At 57.7% G+C, this 21,033-nt stretch overlaps 2 protein-coding genes across 9 annotated transcripts in view; one reads left to right on the top strand and one right to left on the bottom strand.

The window, feature by feature from the left end:
- The window catches only part of SIDT2 (SID1 transmembrane family member 2), a 45,534-nt gene that overhangs the window by 12,870 nt on the left and 11,631 nt on the right, over positions 1 to 21,033 (bottom strand). For 5 of the 6 annotated variants that reach the window (XM_030538611.1, XM_030538613.1, XM_030538612.1 and 2 more), the window contains 12 exons: positions 20,450 to 20,568; positions 9,021 to 9,094; positions 8,654 to 8,720; positions 7,901 to 7,974; positions 7,488 to 7,611; positions 7,066 to 7,183; positions 5,818 to 5,954; positions 5,355 to 5,463; positions 4,624 to 4,700; positions 3,595 to 3,641; positions 3,003 to 3,108; positions 1,092 to 1,202 (listed from right to left, as the gene is read on the bottom strand). In XM_030538611.1, the coding sequence (XP_030394471.1) occupies positions 1,092 to 1,202; positions 3,003 to 3,108; positions 3,595 to 3,641; positions 4,624 to 4,700; positions 5,355 to 5,463; positions 5,818 to 5,954; positions 7,066 to 7,183; positions 7,488 to 7,611; positions 7,901 to 7,974; positions 8,654 to 8,720; positions 9,021 to 9,094; positions 20,450 to 20,568 (1,163 nt within the window). Of the gene's footprint in view, positions 1 to 1,091; positions 1,203 to 3,002; positions 3,109 to 3,594; positions 3,642 to 4,623; positions 4,701 to 5,354; positions 5,464 to 5,817; positions 5,955 to 7,065; positions 7,184 to 7,487; positions 7,612 to 7,900; positions 7,975 to 8,653; positions 8,721 to 9,020; positions 9,095 to 20,449; positions 20,569 to 21,033 lie in introns of those variants that run through there. The other variant, XM_030538615.1, reaches the window with a different exon arrangement.
- LOC115637385 (protein argonaute-2-like) lies at positions 1,210 to 2,996 on the top strand. 3 transcript variants are annotated; one of them, XM_030538619.1, is made up of 3 exons: positions 1,210 to 2,011; positions 2,066 to 2,339; positions 2,479 to 2,996. In XM_030538619.1, the coding sequence occupies exons 1-3, from the start codon at positions 1,667 to 1,669 to the stop codon at positions 2,952 to 2,954; spliced, it is 1,095 nt and encodes a 364-aa protein (XP_030394479.1). In that variant the 5' UTR covers positions 1,210 to 1,666; the 3' UTR covers positions 2,955 to 2,996. The 3 variants fall into 3 exon arrangements, with proteins under 3 accessions (XP_030394479.1, XP_030394477.1, XP_030394478.1); XM_030538618.1 differs by having other exon boundaries at positions 1,459 to 1,470; positions 1,533 to 2,339; XM_030538617.1 differs by having other exon boundaries at positions 1,210 to 2,331; positions 2,471 to 2,996.

Below are 21,033 nucleotides of genomic sequence, written 5' to 3'. Positions count from 1 at the left end.
CTCAGAGTATTGGTTGATCACAGGATGACTATGAGCTGCCAATGTGATGTGGCTGTTAAAAAAGCTAATGTGGTTTTAGGATGCATCAGGCAAGGTATTTCCAGTAGAGATAAGGAGGTGTTAGTACTGTTATACAAGGCACTGGTGAGACCTCATCTGGAATATTGTGTGCAGTTCTGGTCTCCCATGTTTAAGAAGGATGAATTCAAACTGGAACAGATTCAGAGATGGGCTACTATGATGATCTGAGGAATGGAGAACCTGTCTTATGAAAGGAGACTCAAAGAGCTTGGCTTGTTTAGCCTAACCAAAAGAAGGCTGAGGGGAGATATGATTACTCTTTATAAATATATCAGAGGGATAAATATCAGGGAGGGAGAGGAATTATTAAGCTTAGTACCAATGCGGACACAAGAACAAATGGATATAAACTGGACACTAGGAAATTTAGACTTGAAATTAGACAAAGGTTTTTAACCATTAGAGTACTGAGGTTCTGGAACAGCCTTCCAAGGGGAGTAGTAGGGGCAAAAGACATATCTGGCTTCAAGACTAAACTTGATAAGTTTATGGAGGGGATGGTATGATGGGATAGCCTAATTTTGGCAATTAATTGATCTTTGATTATTAGCGGGTAATTGGCCCAATGGTCTGTGATGGGATGTTGGATGGGATGGGATCTGAGTTACTGCAGAGAATTCTTTCCTGAGTGCTGGCTGGTGAGTCTTGCCCACATGCTCAGGGTTTAGCTGATCGCCATATTTGGGGTCGGGAAGGAATTTTCCTCCAGGGCAGATTGGCAGAGGCCCTGGAGATTTTTCGCTTTCCTCTGCAGCATGGGGCATGGGTCACTTGCTGGAAGATTCTCTGCAGCTTAAGGTCTTCAAACCACAAGTTGAGGACTTCAATAACTCAGACATAGGTCAGGGGTTTGTTACAGGAGTGGGTGGGTGAGATTGTGTGGCCTGCATTGTGCAGGAGGTCAGACTAGATGATCATAATGGTCCCTTCTGACCTTAAGTCTATAAGTGTGCACCAGACATGTCAACCCTGCATAGTCAAGGCCCTGGCTGGCACGAGCCACCACTCACCTGCCAGGTGCTCAGACCCTGGAAGAAGAAGAAGAGGGCGAAGCCCCATACCACGGAGGTGAAAATGATGCAGAGCAGGGGGATGAGCTTGATGCACTCACCGCTTCGGAGCTGGGAAGAAGGAGAGAGAGTAGGTGAACGGTGACACAAAGAGGACAGGGAACAGTGACGCCCGGCACAGGCAGAGGGCAGGGAACGGTGACGCCCGACACATGCAGAGGACAGAGGAAACATGCAGAGGGCAAAGGAACAGGGAGATGCCCAGCTCATGCAGAGGGCAGGGGAACGGCGATGCCAGACACAGGCAGAGGGCAGGGGAATGGTGATGCCCGGCACATGCAGAGGGCAGGGGAACGGTGATGCCTGGCACACGCAGAGGGTAGGGGGCACACACAGAGGGCAGGGGAACAGCGACACCTGACACACACAGAGGGCAGGGAGCACACGCAGAGGGCACGGGAACAGCGACGCCCAGCACACCCAGAGGGCAGGGGGCACACGCAGAGGGCAGGGGAACAGCAACGCTCGGCACATGCAGAGGGCAGGGGGCACACACAGAGGGCAGGGGAACAGCGATGCCCAGCACACGCAGAGGGCACGGGAACAGTGACGCCCAGCACACGCAGAGGGCAGGGGGCACACACAGAGGGCAGGGGAACAGCGACGCCCAGCACATGCAGAGGGCAGAGGAACAGCAACGCCCAGCACACGCAGAGGGAAGGGGGCACACGCAGAGGGCAGGGGAACAGCGACGCCCGGCACATGCAGAGGGCAGAGGAACAGCAACGCCCGGCACACGCAGAAGGCAGGGGGCACACACAGAGGGAAGAAGAACGGTAACACCTGACACACACAGAGGGCAGGGACCACACGCAGAGGGCAGGGGAACAGCAACGCCCAGCACACGCAGAGGGCAGGGGGCACACACAGAGGGCAGGGGAACAGCGACGCCCAGCACACGCAGAGGGCACAAGAACAGTGACGCCCGGCACATGCAGAGGGCAGGGGGGCACACGCAGAGGGCAGGGGAACAGCGACGCCCGGCACATGCAGAGGGCAGAGGAACAGCAACGCCCGGCACACGCAGAGGGAAGGGGGCACACGCAGAGGGAAGAACGGCAACACCTGACACACACAGAGGGCAGGGAGCACACGCAGAGGGCACGAGAACAGTGACGCCCGGCACATGCAGAGGGCAGGGGGCACACGCAGAGGGCAGGGGAACAGAGACGCCCGGCACATGCAGAGGGCAGAGGAACAGCAACACCCGGCACACGCAGAGGGAAGGGGGCACACGCAGAGGGAAGAACGGCAACACCTGACACACACAGAGGGCAGGGACCACATGCCTAGGGCAGGGGAATAGCGACGCCCTGCACACGCAGAGGGGAGGGGGCACACGCAGAGGGCAGGGGAACAGTGACACCCAGCACACGCAGAGGGGAGGGGGCACACGCAGAGGGCAGGGGAACAGTGACACCCAGCACACGCAGAGGGGAGGGGGCACACGCAGAGGGCAGGGGAACAGTGATGCCCAGCACACGCAGAGGACTAGGCACCTTCCTTGGTAAATGTGGGGCCTGGGACGGGCTCTCGGGAGGCCATGCCCACATGTTCCCCAGTGACAGAGGCTTCTCTCCCCACTACCTAGACAGACAGTGGCTGGAAGGGCTCAGTGCTGCTCGGGGTGGTGGTGCAGGTACCAGGGCTCTGGGGATGTTGATGAAAGAACTTTTGGGCCCTGCTCCCCCGCTGGGGCCTGAACCAGTCACTAACCCCAGAGCTCAGTCACTCCCCGTTTGCCCCAGAGCTCCCCTGGGGTACAGGCCCCCTTCCGTGCAGCCAGGGGGTCTGTCCAGCTGAGCCCCGAGCCTGTCCGCAGACAGGGATGGTGCAGGGGCGTTCCCGCACCTTCATGATGATGTAGAAGGCGAAGTAGAGCAGCAGGTTGCAGATGCCGATGGCCAGCAGGTAGGAGGCAAAGTCGTTGGGTTGGACGATGAGTCCGTAGGCAGCGCTGGGGGAGGGAGAGGTGGGTTAGGAAGGCAGCAGGGGGGGACCCCAGCTGCAGCATGGCAGAGACTGGGGCAGCCCCATGCCCACTTGGGCAGCAATTCTCTGGCCACTGCTGCACCCTGCAGCCACCGGCAAGATGAACAGGGTCTCCTGGGGTGCCTGCTGCATGCTGGGGCTGGCCCATTGGCAGAGCGGGCAGGGCGCTACACACTGCTTCGCCCCATGGTGTTCACCGCTGACGCGAACTGTGTGTTCTCAGCCCAGCTCCCTGCCCGGCTGCATGGTAGCACCGAAGAGGGCTAGGCCTGGAACAACTGAGCCCGGCAGGGCAGGGCCGGGGCTGGCATAGCAGCGAGGGAGGGGCTAGATCGAGGAGCGTTGGCAGTGGTAGGAGGGGAGCTCTCCTCATGCCCCCTTTCCTCGTACAGAGCACTCTCCCTCTGAGCAACCTGGGCCTTGTCCCACCCACACCCACACCCAGACTTACAGTGACCAGTTGATGATGTTGCCCATGACCAGCAGCACCATTCGATCCTGCAAACACAGACGAGGAGGGTCAGGGGAGGGGGCGTATGCTGGGCTGGTGGTTCCGGGGGGACCTGGTTTTCATGGCTCAGAGCCATTAGAGCTGCCGTCTCCCAGACCCGCTCTGCCCCAGGGCAGAGTGGCTCAGCTGTTCTCTGGCTGGGAGGATGCGGGTCACAGGGAGGGGGCGGGGAGGGATCGGGGAAGCAGCGAGCTCTGTGTCCTGTGGCAGAGCTCAGATCACCTCAGCTGGGCACAGTGTCACATTCCACCACGGCCAAGCAAACAGCCTCCCTGGATCCCACTGGTGGGCAGTCGGGCCACGGGTCTGGGCTAACTCTGAGGATGGGGGGCTGAGAGGGGCTTTGCAGGGTCAGGAGGGGGAGGGAGGCCTCACAGAAAAGACCTCGGGGGAATCGTCTGCCGTGGGTATTGGATCTAGGACCTCGGCTTCCGAAAGCATGGTGCCCGGCTGCCTCAGCTGATGCCTCCACTCAGATAGCCCAGGCTGGAGCAGGCCCCTGAGCCCCCCGCGAGGGGACAGCACTTCATGGGTGGGCAACATGGCCACTGGCTGGTCACTTCTGGGGCAGGCTCTTGGTTTAGCTCCATTTGTCTCCATCGCAGAGCCAGGCCCAGAGCTGAGTACGCTGGGGATGTGCTGTCACAGGGGGCTGGGCAGGGGCCCAGGGACTGCAGGGTTGCACTGGGAGGCAGTAGTAAAAGGGCCAATTTGGGCTAGTGGTCCATCAAAGCATCCTGCCCCCGTGCTGTCTGGATGTGTTCCAAGCACAGCCCCTGTGCCTGCGGCATGAGGCCTTGCTGGAACATCCACCGTTCATCACAGAGAGCTCTAGGCCAGCCCCAAGGCACTGGGCCAGGCTCACGCCATTGAAACTAGTCTTCCTCGGGCAGTGTTAGCCACTCAGGGGCTTGTGCCGAGAGTCAGGGGCCTTGGGTGCCTCTGGGCTGAAGTGAACTGCTCACTCACCACGTACATGGGCCCACTGCACTGGCGGATGCAATCTGTGTACAGCATGTGCACGATTCTGCGCGGTATCCCAGAGTCTGCAGAGGGAGAGAGGCAGCTCTAGGGCCAGGGGAGGGGGCAGCAGGCCTTTCCCAGGCCCCTCCTAGCCCAGCAGAGCATGGATTGCAGGCAGTTCCATACAGAAGGAAGAGGCCTGAACCCTGCACTCCCAGAGGAGCAGTCCAGCTGTAGGGAAGCCAACGTGAGCGGAGGCTGCCCGCACAGAGCAGGGAGGTGCTGAGCCACAGCTGGGGGCTCCCCCAGCCTATCACACAGCTGGGAGGGTGGGTGGGACAATGCTCCATTCATGCCCCTGCAGTGAGTCCCACCCTCAAGCTGGCTTGGCTTTCAGACCAAGCCCCCAGCGCTGCGGGCTCATCTAAGCAGAGCCGGCCACGCTCAGCCCCACAGGCCCCCGCGTAAGGCAGGCGTCTCCTGTGCGAGTTGAGCTGACAGCTCTGACAATGCCTAAGGCGGGAGGGAGCCAGACATGCTTTGCCGAGCCCAGGACATGGCGTATACTAAGCAGGGAGAAGGGCTGAGCAGTCACCTGGGTGCAGATGTTCTAGTGCCGTGGGACCACTCAGGCCACGACGCAGAGAAAAGGACCCAGGCGCTAGGCTGGGCTGCCTGTGGTGCCCATTGGGAGTCTGGCTCTGCCCCCCATCCCTGCCCCAGGGGCGGGGCCTCACCGAATTTCCAGCGGCCCATGTAGTAGAGCTGTGTGCTCAGCAGCAGGGTGGCGATGATGTGGATGATGGAGAAGAAAATCCAGAACATCATGTTCCCTTTGCCAAAGACCTGTGGGGAGAAGACAGGGTGAGCAGGTGGGATACGGGGCTGGAGCTGGGGCTGGTCCCCAGGGGCCTGCAACACAGGCGTGAGAGCTGCAGTTACAGAAGGAGCCATCAGCACCAGGGAGCTGAGAGAGCCACAAAGCCAGGATTCATGCCCGAGTCCGGCCGGGGGCAAGGCAGCCTGGGTTTTACTGGGGCAACTGCTGCCTTCTCCGGGTGCGGGGTTTGCTGGCCAAGGATCCACAGGCTCTCAGATAGCTCAGACCTTAGTCTCTCTGCAGATGGCCGGTAACGCGCCTGTCTGCACAGGGGCCCCAGCGAGCTCCCTCATAGACAGGGCTCCGGGGCTGGCTCTTACCACGCCGATGACGGAGAAGAAGATGACGATGGCCAGGCAGGCGTAGGCACTGTACGCGCTGGCATTGATGTCTGGGTGCCGTTTCTGATACAGCTTCAGCATGCAGAGTCCCGCGATCATGTACATGAAGGAAGTGTCTGCAAAGGAACAGCGGCCAGACTGAGAGGGGCCAGGGAGGGGCAGGCTGGCAGCCCCCAGGGCCGGTGCAAGGATGTTTCGTGCCCTAAGCGAAACTTCCACCTTGCGCCCTCCCCCCTCTCCGAGCCCCCACCCTGAGGCACTCGCCTCCCCCCACAACAGCTCCCGCCCTCTGCCCCGAGCCGCCTCCCCCGCCCATCTTACCCCTGCTCCGCCTCCACCTGAGTACGCCGTGGCTGCTTCACTTCTCCCACCTCCCAGGCTTGTGGCGCCGAAGCTGATTGGCGCCGCAAGCCTGGGAGGCAGGAGAAGTGAAGCAGCCACGGAGTGCTCGGGGAGGACGTGGGGCAGGGGCGAGCTGGGGCGGGGAGTTCCCCTGTGTGCTGCCCCCTCCCCATGCTCCCCTGCCCCAGCTCCCTCCGCCTAAATGCTGGCGGCGACCAGAGCAGCCGAAGATCCAGCCACCGCGGTCGCTGCCGAAGAAAATGCTGCCCCCTCAAATCCTAGTGAGGCAGTCGCCTAAATGGTTGCCCCGGCCCTGGCAGCCCCTCAGCGTTGCACGGCCACAGGAGCCTGGGTCCTGGCAGCCGTGGGAGGGAGAGTAAGGCAGGGACATCTCAGACAGGCACGACGAGAGGAACCGCCATGTCTGAGACATGGCCCAGAGCACAGAGCTGGACTGCTGAGCCGTGGGGCTGGAGCAGTGCTGCACACCCATCTGCTCGGAGCACAGCGACTCCCTGAGCTCACCGGGGGGTGGCTGGGGTGGGCTGTCTGATGCCACAGGCTGCAGCATAAACCCTCCCAGAGCTCCACCGGAGCCAGGGCCCATTCTCTGCCAGCACCACAGCACTGTGGCAGCTGGGTAGGGCCGGGAGGGAGGGAGGGAGTCTGAGGCTGGGAACGGGGCGAGCTCAGGGAGACGGAGCAGCCAGCAAATGGGCTGTGCTGGGCGGAGAGGAGAGCCCAGGACGCTTGGCCCAATAACTTCCCCTGGCAGTCACCCACAGTCCAGCTCTGTGCTGGAGCCGGGCAGAGGGTGGCAGCTCTCGAGGGTGGGTGTCATTGCAGGGTCAGGGAGTCCCCAGCAGGCCCGGCCTCGGCACTCACCGAACTGGAAGTTGGTGTAGTTGGGGCAGACATGGTAGCAGGCGCTGAGCAGCCCCTCCATCATGAGCGCCGTGCCCATGGCGTAGAACAGGCCAAAGTGCTTGGGGATGCCACACTCCTGTTGGGGGAGAGGGAGGATGGACACACCCGCCTCAGACAGACAGAACTGGCCAAAAGGCACCTGGCCTGAGCAAGACCGGCTCCCAGCTCAGGCACGGGCACAGGGTGGCAGCCCCGCCTTGACACCCCCAGAGGAACTCTCCCCATGCAGCACCCAAGTCCTGCCCATCTCAGCCAGCATCACAGGGGACGGCGATCACCCAGGCTGCAGGCACAGGTAGATCCCCCACCTCGCCTGCCCCACTGGGGGTGGCTGAGGCCCAGCTCTGAGGAGCAGGGCGGGTGTGAGGGGCGGTGCTCACCAGGGCCTGCATGTCGTTGCGCATCAGCGCCCGGTTGTAATTGATCTCTCTCTGCAGGATGATGAGCAGGAAGAGCAGGCCCAGCAGCACATAGCCCAGGTTGCTGAGGATGTTGTTGAAAGCACTGGTGGGAAGCAGATCAGTCCAGGTCACTGTCACAGGGCCGGCTGCGTGGCCCATTACCCGTGGCCCCAGGCAGCAGCACTCTCTGTCCCCACCCGCCTCCCAGCCAGAGTGCCACAGTAAGGGGACAACACAGTTCACATGGGCTCCCCTCCCCGGTTCTTTGTTCTCCCCTCCTGGGTGCTACTGGGGGGCCCAGCTCCCCTCCCCAACCCACCCCACCCGTCAGACTGCAGAGGGGCACGTGGGCAGGCCAGGAACCGTTACTGCGAGCCCGCGCCAGTTCTTACCTGAGGTTTCCCAGGGGGTGGGCGCACAGGAAGTTATAGTAGCAAATGTCCTGATTCCCTGTCACGTTCACTACCTGCAGCGGGGAAGCAAAGGGAGATCCTGAAGAGGAAGGGCAGGGGACACCAGCTGGAATGGGCCTGGTACAGCTCACAGCCAGGCCTAGGGGGTGCGAGGGGAGGTGTCCCCAGTAGAAACGTTCACTCACCGAGGAGGGGGCAGCAGCACTGGGCGAGTGCAGGACCCCGATGCCAGCCCAGTCTCACCGCCCAGGTGGGGCAGACGGCAAGGGGTGACTCAGGGTTCATGTGTTCTTCTGGCTTCCAGCTCGGGGCTGATTACAGCCAGGGCAGGGATGTGCGCATTTACAGAGGGCATTTGGCCAAGCCTGCCCCTTTGAGAGGCTGCTGAGTGCAGAGAGAGACAATGCAGCACTTTGCTGCAGCCGGGTTGGATCTCAGCATGCATCTCGCCCTGCGACGCGTGGGTGACTGAGCCCCGCTTGAGAGGGGAGTGAAGGGGCCACTCTGCTGGGGGAGCACCTGGGAGGAGACTCTGCTGGTTTCTTTGGCACAGGAGCGAACTGCCCCCCAGCTCGTCTCCAACGTTAGCCAAGCGGCTGCTTTGAAGCCCAGAGCCCGGCCCTGGGAACTCCCCAAATTCAGGAGAAGGTGAAGCAGGGCAGCCAGCAGCCCCCAAGGGACAGAGCTGGGATACTGAGGTGGGAGGGGGACGCAGGCAGGAGCTGTCCTTACCGTCTGGTAGGTGATGACCAGCTGTACGACAGGGAGGGCGTAGAATACAGCGATGGTGGCAATATTCCTGCAAGAGAGGACGGCACTGAGCCAGGCAGGCGCTGGCCGAGGACTCCAGCTCCGCCTCCTCCCTGGGGCTCTCCCTACTGCTCCAGCGGCACACGTGCTCTGCAGCACCCCCATGGCAGGATGGCGAGTGTGATGCCAACGCCATGGACAGCCAGGACACTGATCTACCCACTGCCCTGCAGCAGGGCAGGGCTCCAGCCACCTCCTTAGCTCAGGGGCAGACAGAAGAGCCCTGCAGCCCATCCCCCAACCCTCCAGCCTCTCACCCCCTCGCCTCCCCAGGCCTGCTCCCACTCACCAGAAGTAGATCTGGTATTTCTTCCGCAGGACACGCTTGTCCTTCCGGGCCAGGTCTGCCACGTAGAGGTATTGCTGGGAACAGAGGCAGGATCCCGTCACAGGCCAGGCAGGGCATGCGACATACAGAGGTGAGGGCACTAGTGCTTGGGGTGGGGCACACCCGGGAACCAGCCCAGGCTGCTCTGCCTGCAGCTGAAGCGCTACCCCTGCCCAGAGCACTGGCTAGCTGGCAGCCGGGAGACGGCAGCATTCCCGGCGTGAATACGGGCTGGGCCACAGCACTGGACAGAGGCTGCGGCTGAGTGATGGGCACGTACCAGACCGGCCAGCACAGGGTTAACGAGCCCATTGGCACATGGTTCTGGGGAAGTGCCTGGGTACACAGACCTACCTGCTGCTCCATCACCCTCAGCCCCACACATGCCCTGCTGCAGCATCTCCCCATGGGGCTTCACTCAAACCTGAGCCAGGGTAGCCACACAGGCTGTGCCATGTGTTCCCACCGCCAAAGCGATGCCTAGGACGGGCAGGTGACACAGGGCCTACATATCACGCTCCCCCCACCCCCAATCTGAGCGATTCCCAGGCTGGGCAGGTGACACAGGGCCTACATATCACGCTCCCGCACCCCCAATCTGAGCGATGCCCGGGCTGGGCAGGCAACACAGGGACCTGCATATCACGCTCCCCCCACCCCCAATCAGAGCGATTCCCAGGCTGGGCAGGAGACACAGGGGCCTGCATATCACGCTCCCCCCCACCCATCACAGCGATTTCCAGGCTGGGCAGGTGACACAGGGGCCTGCATATCACACTCCCCCCCCACCCATCAGAGCGATTCCCAGGCTGGGCAGGCAACACAGGGGCCTGCATATCACGCTCCCTCCCACCCCCAATCTGAGCGATTCCCAGGCTGGGCAGGCGACACAGGGGCCTGCATATCACGCTCCCTCCCACCCATCACAGCGATTCCCAGGATGGGCAGGTGACACAGGGGCCTGCATATCACGCTCCCCCCACCCCCAATCTGAGCGATGCCCAGGCTGGGCAGACGACACAGGGGCCTACATATCACGCTCCCCCACCCCCAATCTGAGCGATGCCCAGGCTGGGCAGGCAACACAGGGACCTGCATATCACGCTCCCCCCACCCCCAATCAGAGCGATTCCCAGGCTGGGCAGGAGACACAGGGGCCTGCATATCACGCTCCCCCCCACCCATCACAGCGATTCCCAGGCTGGGCAGGTGACACAGGGGCCTGCATATCACACTCCCCCCCCCACCCATCAGAGCGATGTCCAGGCTGGGCAGGCGACACAGGGGCCCGCATATCACGCTCCCTCCCACCCATCACAGCGATTCCCAGGCTGGGCAGGTGACACAGGGGCCTGCATATCACACTCCCCCCCCCACCCATCAGAGCGATGTCCAGGCTGGGCAGGCGACACAGGGGCCCGCATATCACGCTCCCTCCCACCCCCAATCTGAGCGACGCCTGGGCTGAGCAGAAGACACAGAGGCCCGCATATCACGCTCCCCCCCAACCCATCAGAGCAATGCCCGGGCTGGGCAGGCAACACAGGGACCTGCATATCACGCTCCCCCCACCCCCAATCTGAGCGATGCCCAGGCTGGGCAGGCAACACAGGGGCCTGCATATCATGCTCCCCTCACCCCCAATCTGAGCAATGCCCAGGCTGGGCAGGCGACACAGGGGCCTGCATATCACGCTCCCCCCCACCCATCAGAGTGATGCCCAGGCTGGGCAGGCGATACAGGGGCCCGCATATCACGTTCCCTCCACCCGCATCAGAGTGATGCCCGGGCTGGGCAGGCGATACAGGGGCCCGCATATCACGCTCCCCCCACCCCCCATCAGAGTGAGATGCCTGGGCTGGGCAGGTGACACAGGGGCCTGCATATCATGCTCCCCCCACCCATCAGAGCGATACCCGGCTGGGCAGACGACACAGGGGCCTGCATATCACACTCCCCCCACCCATCAGAGCGATGCCCAGGCTGGGCAGGCGACACAGGGACCTGCATATCACGCTCCCTCCCACCCCCAATCTGAGCGATTCCCAGGCTGGGCAGGCGACACAGGGGCCTGCATATCACGCTCCCTCCACCCATCACAGCGATTCCCAGGCTGGGCAGGTGACACAGGGGCCTGCATATCACACTCCCCCCCCAACTCATCAGAGCAATGCCCGGGCTGGGCAGGCAACACAGGGACCTGCATATCACGCTCCCCCCACCCCCAATCTGAGCGATGCCCAGGCTGGGCAGGCAACACAGGGGCCTGCATATCATGCTCCCCCCACCCCCAATCTGAGCAATGCCCAGGCTGGGCAGGCGACACAGGGGCCTGCTTATCACGCTCCCCCCCACCCATCAGAGTGATGCCCAGGCTGGGCAGGCGATACAGGGGCCCGCATATCACGCTCCCCCCACCCCCCATCAGAGTGAGATGCCTGGGCTGGGTAGGTGACACAGGGGCCTGCATATCACGCTCCCCCCACCCCCCATCAGAGTGAGATGCCTGGGCTGGGCAGGCGACACAGGGGCCTGCTTATCACGCTCCCCCCCACCCATCAGAGTGATGCCCAGGCTGGGCAGGTGACACAGGGGCCCGCATATCATGCTCCCCCCACCCATCAGAGCGATACCCGGCTGGGCAGACGACACAGGGGCCTGCATATCACGCTCCCTCCCACCCCCAATCTGAGCGATTCCCAGGCTGGGCAGGCGACACAGGGGCCTGCATATCACGCTCCCCCCACCCCCAATCTGAGCGATGCCCAGGCTGGGCAGGCAACACAGGGGCCTGCATATCACGCTCCCCCCACCCCCAATTTGAGCGATGCCCAGGCTGGGCAGGCGACACAGGGGCCTGCATATCACGCTCCCTCCCACCCATCACAGCGATTCCCAGGATGGGCAGGCGACACAGAGACCTGCATATTACACTCCCCCCACCCCCAATCTGAGCGATTCCCAGGCTGGGCAGGCGACACAGAGACCTGCATATTACACTCCCCCCACCCCCAATCTGAGCGATGCCCAGGCTGGGCAGGCAACACAGGGGCCTGCATATCACGCTCCCCCCACCCCCAATTTGAGCGATGCCCGGGCTGGGCAGGCAACACAGGGGCCTGCATATCACGCTCCCGCACCCCCAATCTGAGCGATGCCCGGGCTGGGCAGGAGACACAGGGGCCTGCATATCACGCTCCCCCCACCCCCAATCTGAGTGATGCCCGGGCTGGGCAGGAGACACAGGGGCCTGCATATCACGCTCCCCGCCCACCCATCACAGCGATTCCCAGGCTGGGCAGGTGACACAGGGGCCTGCATATCACACTCCCCCCCCACCCATCAGAGCGATGTCCAGGCTGGGCAGGCGACACAGGGGCCCGCATATCACGCTCCCTCCCACCCCCAATCTGAGCGACGCCTGGGCTGAGCAGAAGACACAGAGGCCCGCATATCACGCTCCCCCCACCCCCAATCTGAGCAATGCCCGGGCTGGGCAGGCAACACAGGGACCTGCATATCACGCTCCCCCCACCCCCAATCTGAGCGATGCCCAGGCTGTGCAGGCAACACAGGGGCCTGCATATCACGCTCCCCCCACCCCCAATCTGAGCAATGCCCAGGCTGGGCAGGCGACACAGGGGCCTGCTTATCACGCTCCCCCCCACCCATCAGAGTGATGCCCAGGCTGGGCAGGCGACACAGGGACCTGCATATCACGCTCCCTCCCACCCCCAATCTGAGCGATTCCCAGGCTGGGCAGGCGACACAGGGGCCTGCATATCACGCTCCCTCCCACCCATCACAGCGATTCCCAGGATGGGCAGGTGACACAGGGGCCTGCATATCACGCTCCCCCCCACCCCCAATCTGAGCGATGCCCAGGCTGGGCAGGCGACACAGGGGCCTGCATATCACGCTCCCCCAACCCCCAATCTGAGCAATTCCCAGGCTGGGCAGGCAACACAGGGGCCTGCATATCACGCTCCCCTCCACCCATCAGAGTGATGCCCAGGCTGGGCAGGCAACACAGGGGCCTGCATATCACGCTCCCCTCCGCCCATCAGAGCGATGCCCAGGCTGGGCAGGCAACACAGGGGCCTGCATATCACGCTCCCCCCACCCCCAATCTGAGCGATGCCCAGGCTGGACAGGCGACACAGGGGCTTGCATATCACGCTCCCCCCCACCCATCAGAGCGATTCCCAGGCTGGGCAGGTGACACAGGGGCCTGCATATCACACTCCCCCCCCACCCATCAGAGCGATGTCCAGGCTGGGCAGGCGACACAGGGGCTTGCATATCACGCTCCCCCCCACCCATCAGAGCGATTCCCAGGCTGGGCAGGCGACACAGAGGCCTGCATATCACGCTCCCTCCCACCCGTCAGAGCGATGCCCGGGCTGGGCAGGTGATGCAGGGGCTTGCATATCACGCTCCCCCCCACCCATCAGAGCGATTCCCAGGCTAGGCTGGCAACACAGGGGCCTGCATATCTCACTCCCCCCACCCCCAATCTGAGCGATGCCCAGACTGGGCAGGCGACACAGGGACCTGCATATCACGCTCCCTCCCACCCCCAATCTGAGCGATGCCCGGGCTGATCAGAAGACACAGAGGCCTGCATATCACGCTCCCTCCCACCCATAAGAGCAATGCCCAGGCTGGGCAGGCGACACAGAGGCCTGCATATCACGCTCCCTCCCACCCGTCACAGCGATTCCCAGGCTGGGCAGGCGACACAGAGGCCTGCATATCACGCTCCCTCCCACCCGTCACAGCGATTCCCAGGCTGGGCAGGTGACACAGAGGCCTGCATATCACGCTCCCTCCCACCCGTCAGAGCGATTCCCAGGCTGGGCAGGCGACACAGAGGCCTGCATATCACGCTCCCTCCCACCCGTCAGAGCGATGCCCGGGCTGGGCAGGTGATGCAGGGGCCTGCATATCATGCTCCTCCCACTCCCAATCAGCGCAATGTCCAGGCTGGGCAGGTGTGACATTATTGATATTATCTGAGACCATATAGAATATCGTTGCAACCAAGGTCCTGTAGTGGCACCAAATCTTATGTAAAGGGGGTCATATTAGGTGTCTAAGACTAGGTTATGGGTTGCTGCTTATGATTATGCTGTCTAGATGTATGTATCATTTTGTAGTTGAAGTTATGAGTATTGACTCTATACTGTCTGTATTTCAAATTTGTGCTGTGCTTCTGGGAGACACCACAGACAAGTTGGTGTTAGCTCTGCCTAGCCTGCTTGATGGCCCATTAAGGACCATCAGCTACACAACTGACCCACTGGAGAGAAGGCAGATACGCCTTGTAACTCAGCAAAGTATGCAGGGACTTGCCCATGTGACTCCAGACTCCATTTTCCAAACCATATTCCAAAACCCCTTTCTTTAAATCACCCTTTCATTAACTAGGAGACAATGCAGGCAGAAGCCCAGCAGCAGAGTGGGGGCTATCCAGTTTATTGCACTGAGTGTAGCATGTATGATTATCTGCCTTGTGGGTGGGTGGCGTATGTGTGCAGTCAATGCAAGGAACTCCTGGCCCTCAGACACCACGTACAGATTTTGGAGGCCAGGGTGGCGGAACTGGAGGAGCTAAGAGAGGCAGAGAGGTATGTTGATGAGGCTTTCCGGGACACTGTAGAATTGTCCCACCTCCGCTCAGACAGCCCCTGCGCTGTTGAGGAGGAAAAAAGGCCCAGGGAAGCAGAGCAGTCAATGGGAGCAGAGGGAAACCTTCCCACAGTTGGGACCCTCCTTCCAGATGGTGCTGGGGTTGCCTAGCACTGAGGTTACCTCTCCAGGGGAGGGAACTGCAGCTGCTAGGAAAAGGCAGGTGTTAGTAATGGGAGATTCGATCATTAGAAATGTAGATAGCTGGGTTTGTGATGACCGGGAGAACCGTATGTGACTTGCCTGCCTGGTGCGAAGGTTGCTGATCTCTCGAGGCATCTAGACAGACTTATGTGTAGCGCTGGGGAGGAGCTGATGGTCATGGTACATGTAGGTACCAATGACCTAGGGAAGGGTAGGAGAGATGTCCTGGAAGCCAAATTTAGGCTGCTAGGAAAGACACTGAAATCCAGGACCTCTATGGTGGCATTCTCAGAAACGCTCCCAGTTCCACACGCAGGACCAGGTACGCAGGCAGAGCTTCTGAGTCTCAATGAGACGATGGTGTAGAGAGGAGGGGTTTACATTCATTATGAACTGGGGAAACTTTTGGGATGGGGGGAGCCTGTACAGGAGAGATGGGCTCCACCTAAACCAAAGTGGAACCAGACTGCTGGCACTAAACATTCAAAAGGTTGCAGAGCAGTTTTTAAACTAGGAGATGGGGGAAAGAAGACCGCTGCAGAGGAGCATGTGGATCGGACACAGACTTCTCTTAGGGGAGAGTCTGATGATAGAGAATCTCTAGATTATAGTCAGGAGCAGAGGATGGAAGAGGATAATGTAAGGGCTGGATCAGATGATAAACAGTCACATAAAAAAGAATCTGGCACATCAGAAAATGGCAGACAAATAAACAGGGACAAGTTTTTAAAGTGCTTGTACACAAATGCTAGAAGTCTAAATAATAAGCTGGGTGAACTGGAGTGCCTCGCGATAAAGGAGGATATTGATATAATAGGCATCACAGAAACCTGGTGGACTGAGAGCAATCAATGGGACACAATCATTTTGGAGTACAAAATATATCGGAAGAACAGAACAGGTCGTGCAGGGGGAGGAGTGGCACTATATTTGAAAGAAAACGTAGATTCAAATGAAGTAAAAATCTTAAGCGAATCCACATGTTCCATAGAATCGCTATGGATAGAAATTTCATGCTCTAATAAAAATATAACATTAGGGATTTATTATGGACCACCTGACCAGGACAGTAATAGTGATGATGAAATGCTAAGAGAAATTAGAGAGGCTATCAAAATTAAGAACCCAATAATAGTGGGGGATTTCAGTTATCCCCATATTGACTGGAAACATTTCACTTCAGGACGAAATACAGAGATAAAATTTCTCGATACTTTAAATGACTGCTTTGTGGAGCAGCTGGTATGGGAACCCACAAGGGGAGAGGCAACTCTAGATTTAATCCTGAGTAGAGCGCAGGAGCTGGTCCAAGAGGTAAATATAGCAGGACCGCTTGGAAATAGTGACCATAATACAATAGCATTCAACATCCCTGTGGTGGGAAGAACACCTCAACAGCCCAACACTGTGGCATTTAATTTCAAAAGGGGGAACTATACAAAAATGAGGGGGTTAGTTAAACAGAAGTTAAAAGGTACAGTGACTAAAGTGAAATCCCTGCAAGTTGCATGGGCCCTTTTTAAAGACACCATAACAGAGGTCCAACTTCAATGTCTACCCCAAATTACAAAACACGGTAAAAGAACTAAAAAAGAGCCACCGTGGCTTAACAACCATGTAAAAGAAGCAGTGAGAGATAAAAAGACTTCCTTTACAAAGTGGAAGTCAAATCCTAGTGAGGCAAATAGAAAGGAGCACAAACACTGCCAAAATTAAGTGCAAGAGTGTAATAAGAAAGGCCAAAGAGGAGTTTGAAGAACGGCTATCCATAAACTCCAAAGGTAATAAAATGTTTTTTAAGTACATCAGAAGCAGGAAGCCTGCTAAACAACCAGTGGGGCCCCTCGATGATTGAGATACAAGAAAAGCGCTTAAAGAAGATTAAGTCATTGCGGAGAAACCACACGGATTCTTTGCGTCAGTCTTCACGGCTGAGGATGTTAGGTAGATTCCCAAACCTGAGCCAGTTTTTGTAGGTGACAAATCTGAGGAACTGTCACAGATTGAAGTGTCACTAGAGGAGGTTTGGGAATTAATTGATAAACTTAACAAGTCACCAAGACCAGATGGCATTCACCCAAGAGTTCTGAAAGAACTCAAATGTGAAATTGCAGAACTATTCACTAGGGTTTGTAACCTGGCCTTTAAATCGGCTTTGTTACCCAACGACTGGAAGTTAGCTAATGTAACACCAATATTTAAAAAGGGCTCTAGAGGTGATCCCGGTAATTCAGATCGGTAAGTCTAACATCGGTACCAGGCAAATTAGTCGAAACAACAGTTAAGAATAAAATTGTCAGACACAGAAAAACATAAACTGTTGAGCAATAGTCAACATGATTTCTGTAAAGGGAAATCGTGTCTTACTAATCTCTTAGAGTTCTTTGAAGGGGTCAACAAACATGCGGACAAGGGGGATCCAGTGGATACAGTGTACTTAGATTTCCAGAAAGCCTTTGACAAGGTCCCTCACCAAAGGCTCTTACGTAAATTAAGCTGTCATGGAATAAAAGGGAAGGTCCTTTCATGGATTGAGAACCCATTAAAAGACAGGGAACAAAGGGTAGGAATTAATGATAAATTCTCAGAATGGAGAGGGGTAACTAGTGGTGTTCCCTAAGGGTCAGTCCTAGGACCAATCCTATTCAATTTATTCATAAATGATCTGGAGAAAGGGGTAAACAGTGAGGTGGCCAAGTTTGCAGATGATACTAAATTACTCAAGATAGTTAAGACCAAAGCAGATTGTGAAGAACTTCAAAAAGATCTCACAAAACTAAGTGATTGGGCAACAAAATGGCAAATGAAATGTAATGTGGATAAATGTAAAGTAATGCACATTGGAAAAAATAACCCCAACTACACATATAATATGATGGGGGCTAATTTAGCTACAACGAGTCAGGAAAAAGATCTTGACGTCATTGTGGATAGTTCTCTGAAGATGTCCACGCAGTGCGCAGAGGAGGTCAAAAAAGCAAACGGGATGTTAGGAATCATTAAAAAGGGGATAGAGAATAAGATGGAGACTATATTATTGCCCTTATATAAATCAATGGTACGCCCACATCTCAAATACTGTGTACAGATGTGGTCTCCTCACCTCAAAAAAGATATTCTAGCACTAGAAAAGGTTCAGAAAAAACTAAAATGATTAGGGGTTTAGAGAGGGTCCTATAAGAGGAAAGATTAAAGAGGCTAGGCCTCTCCAGCTTGGAAAAGAGGAGACTAAGGCGGGATATGATAGAGGTATATAAAATCATGAGTGGTGTTGAGAAAGTGGATAAGGAAAAGTTATTTACTTATTCCCATAATACAAGAACTAGGGGTCACCAAATGAAATTAATAGGCAGCAGGTTTAAAACAGATAAAAGGACATTCTTCTTCATGCAGCGCACAGTCAGCTTGTGGCACTCCTTACCTGAGGAGGTTGTGAAGGCTGGCACTATAACAATGTTTAAAAGGGAACTGGATAAATTCATGGTGGCTCAGTCCATAAATGGCTATTAGCCAGGATGGGTAAGGAATGGTGTCCCTAGCCTCTGTTCGTCAGAGGATGGAGATGGATGGCAGGAGAGTGATCACAGCCTGTTAGGTTCACTCCCTCTGGGGCACTTGGCATTGGCCACTGTCAGTAGACAGATACTGGGCTAGATGGACCTTTGGTCCGACTTGGTATGGCTATTCTTATGTTATTTTGCTGTAATTTTCCACATTAAGAACAAAGAAGTTCTTACACCTGGAAAAAAACTATAAAAGGCTGATGCCTCATCTCCATCTTGTCTTCAATCCTGCTTCCTACCTCTGGAGGAACTTTGCTACAAACTGAAGCTCTACACAAGGGACTGATGACCCATCCCAGCGGGGGATGTTCTCCAGAGACTTGATTTGAACCTGCAGTTTATTCCATCACTGCTACAAGCCTGAACTAAGAACTTTGCCATCACTGTATGGAATTCATTCCATTTAACCAATTCTAGCTCTCAGCTCTCTCTTTTTCCTTTTATGAATAAACCTTTAGATTTTAGATTCTAAAGGATTGGTAACAGCATGATTTGTGGGTAAGATCTGATGTATATTGACTTGGGTCTGGGGCTTAGTTCCTTGGGATCGAGAGAACCCTTTTTTTTTTATTGGGGTGTTGGTTTTCATAACCATTCATCCCCAGGACGAGTTGCACTGTTCGTGATACCAGGAAACTGGAGTGTTTAAGGGAATTGCTTGTGTGACTTGTGGTTAGCCACTGGGGTGAAACCAAAGTCCTCTTTGTCTGGCTGGTTTGGTTTGCCTTAGAGGTGGAAAAACATCAGCCTTGGGCTGTAACTGCCCTGTTTAAGGAATTAATCCTGAATTGGCACTCTCAGTTGGGTCCCAGCAGAACCACATCGTCACAGCAGGCAACACAGGGGCCTACATATCATGCTCCCCCTAACCCCAATCAGAGCGATGCCCGGGCTGGGCAGGCGACACAGGGGCCTGCATATCACATTCCCTCCACCCCGCATCAGAGTGATGCCCGGGCTGGGCAGGCGATACAGGGGCCCGCATATCACGCTCCCCCCACCCCCCATCAGAGTGAGATGCCTGGGCTGGGCAGGCGACACAGGGGCCTGCATATCATGCTCCCCCCACCCATCAGAGCGATACCCGGCTGGGCAGACGACACAGGGGCCTGCATATCACACTCCCCCCACCCATCAGAGCGATGCCCGGGCTGGGCAGGTGTGACAAACTGGGAATGTTCTTGATGTTTGCTCTGAATACCGTGTTGGTGCCTCAGTGTCCCCTATGCAGTTCTTAAGTATCTAGGTGGTGGAATAAGGGTGTGTGATTGCTGCAGAGCAAGGGGCCAGTGCACCTAAATGCCTGGCACTCTGTCTCCTAGCAACTGATGGCCTGGGCCCCTTCTCTGCAAAGGTGCCAGCTGAAGGTGTTGGAGACAAAGGGATCAGGTGACCTCCTGGCCCGGGAAAGGGGCTGAGCAGAGAGGAGGGGCTGGAGGGGGTTGTTAGGCTGGAGCTGGCTGAGGGCAGATGTGGGAGTCTGGCTCACTGCCCCCCAGAATGGACCCGGCCGAGGGGTCCGGTTCGCTGTATCTACGAGCTCTGTTTTAGATCCTGTTCCTGTCATCGAATAAACCTCTGTTTTACTGGCTGGCTGAGAGTCACGTCTGACTGCAAAGTGGGGGTGCAGGACCCTGTGGCTTCCCCAGGACCTCACTGGGGTGGACTCGCTGTGGGAAGCGCACGGAGGGGCAGAGGATGCTGAATGCTCCAAGGAGAGACCCAGGAGGTGAAGCTGTGGGAGCTTCTTGCCCTGAACAAGTCTGCTCCAAGGGAGAGGAGGCTCCCCAGAGTCCTGACTGGCTTGGTGGGGAGCAGTTCCAGAGCATCGCTCGGTGACTCCGTGACAGCAGGCGACACAGGGACCTGCATATCACGCTCTCTCCCATCCATCAGAGCGATGCCCGGGCTGGGCAGGTGACACAGGGACCTGCATATCACGTTCCCCCCACCCCCATCAGCACGATGCCCAGGCTGGCAGGCGACACAGACCTTGGTCCGGATGACGTTCTTGTCAGAGTCTATGTCCGCCAGCGTGTCGTAGTCATCCTCCTCCACTGAGCTGAGGGAGTCCAGGCGGGGCCGGCTGGTCACGTTCTCCAGGGAGCGCTCTGCAAGGGCACAGGGGAGCCCCAGTGTCAGTCCGGGCTGAGGCCCACACATCCTGGGCAAGGCCTAGCCCGCCCCCTTCCCACAGCCCTGGTGAAGGGATCCGACGCGGGCTCCAATCATTCGTATCACGGAGTCAATCGGAGTCATTCAATCACTCCCTGAGTTCATCCCCCCATTCATCGTCCATAGCTCAGTGCAAAGGGATCGAAGGGGCAGCATAGTCCCCACAACAGAGACCCCCCCCCCACCGCTGTAGGAGGCTCCGTGGCATCCAGCAGATGTTCCCAGCTCTTCAGCGCTGGGGTTCAGGCCGCCAGGCCCTGGGACAGAGATCACGGTACACTGAGCTACCTGCGCACTTCGGGGTAATTACACCCCCAGGGTCATTCCGTTCTGATTGAGCTGATCTGGGTATTGATGAGACAGGGACTTACGCGATTGGTTTGTCATGCTGATGCCCCCGG

This window comes from Gopherus evgoodei, chromosome 19, assembly GCF_007399415.2.
Source record: "Gopherus evgoodei ecotype Sinaloan lineage chromosome 19, rGopEvg1_v1.p, whole genome shotgun sequence".
Taxonomy (NCBI): Eukaryota; Metazoa; Chordata; order Testudines; family Testudinidae; genus Gopherus; species Gopherus evgoodei.
This window is presented reverse-complemented; position numbering and strand designations above follow the sequence as displayed.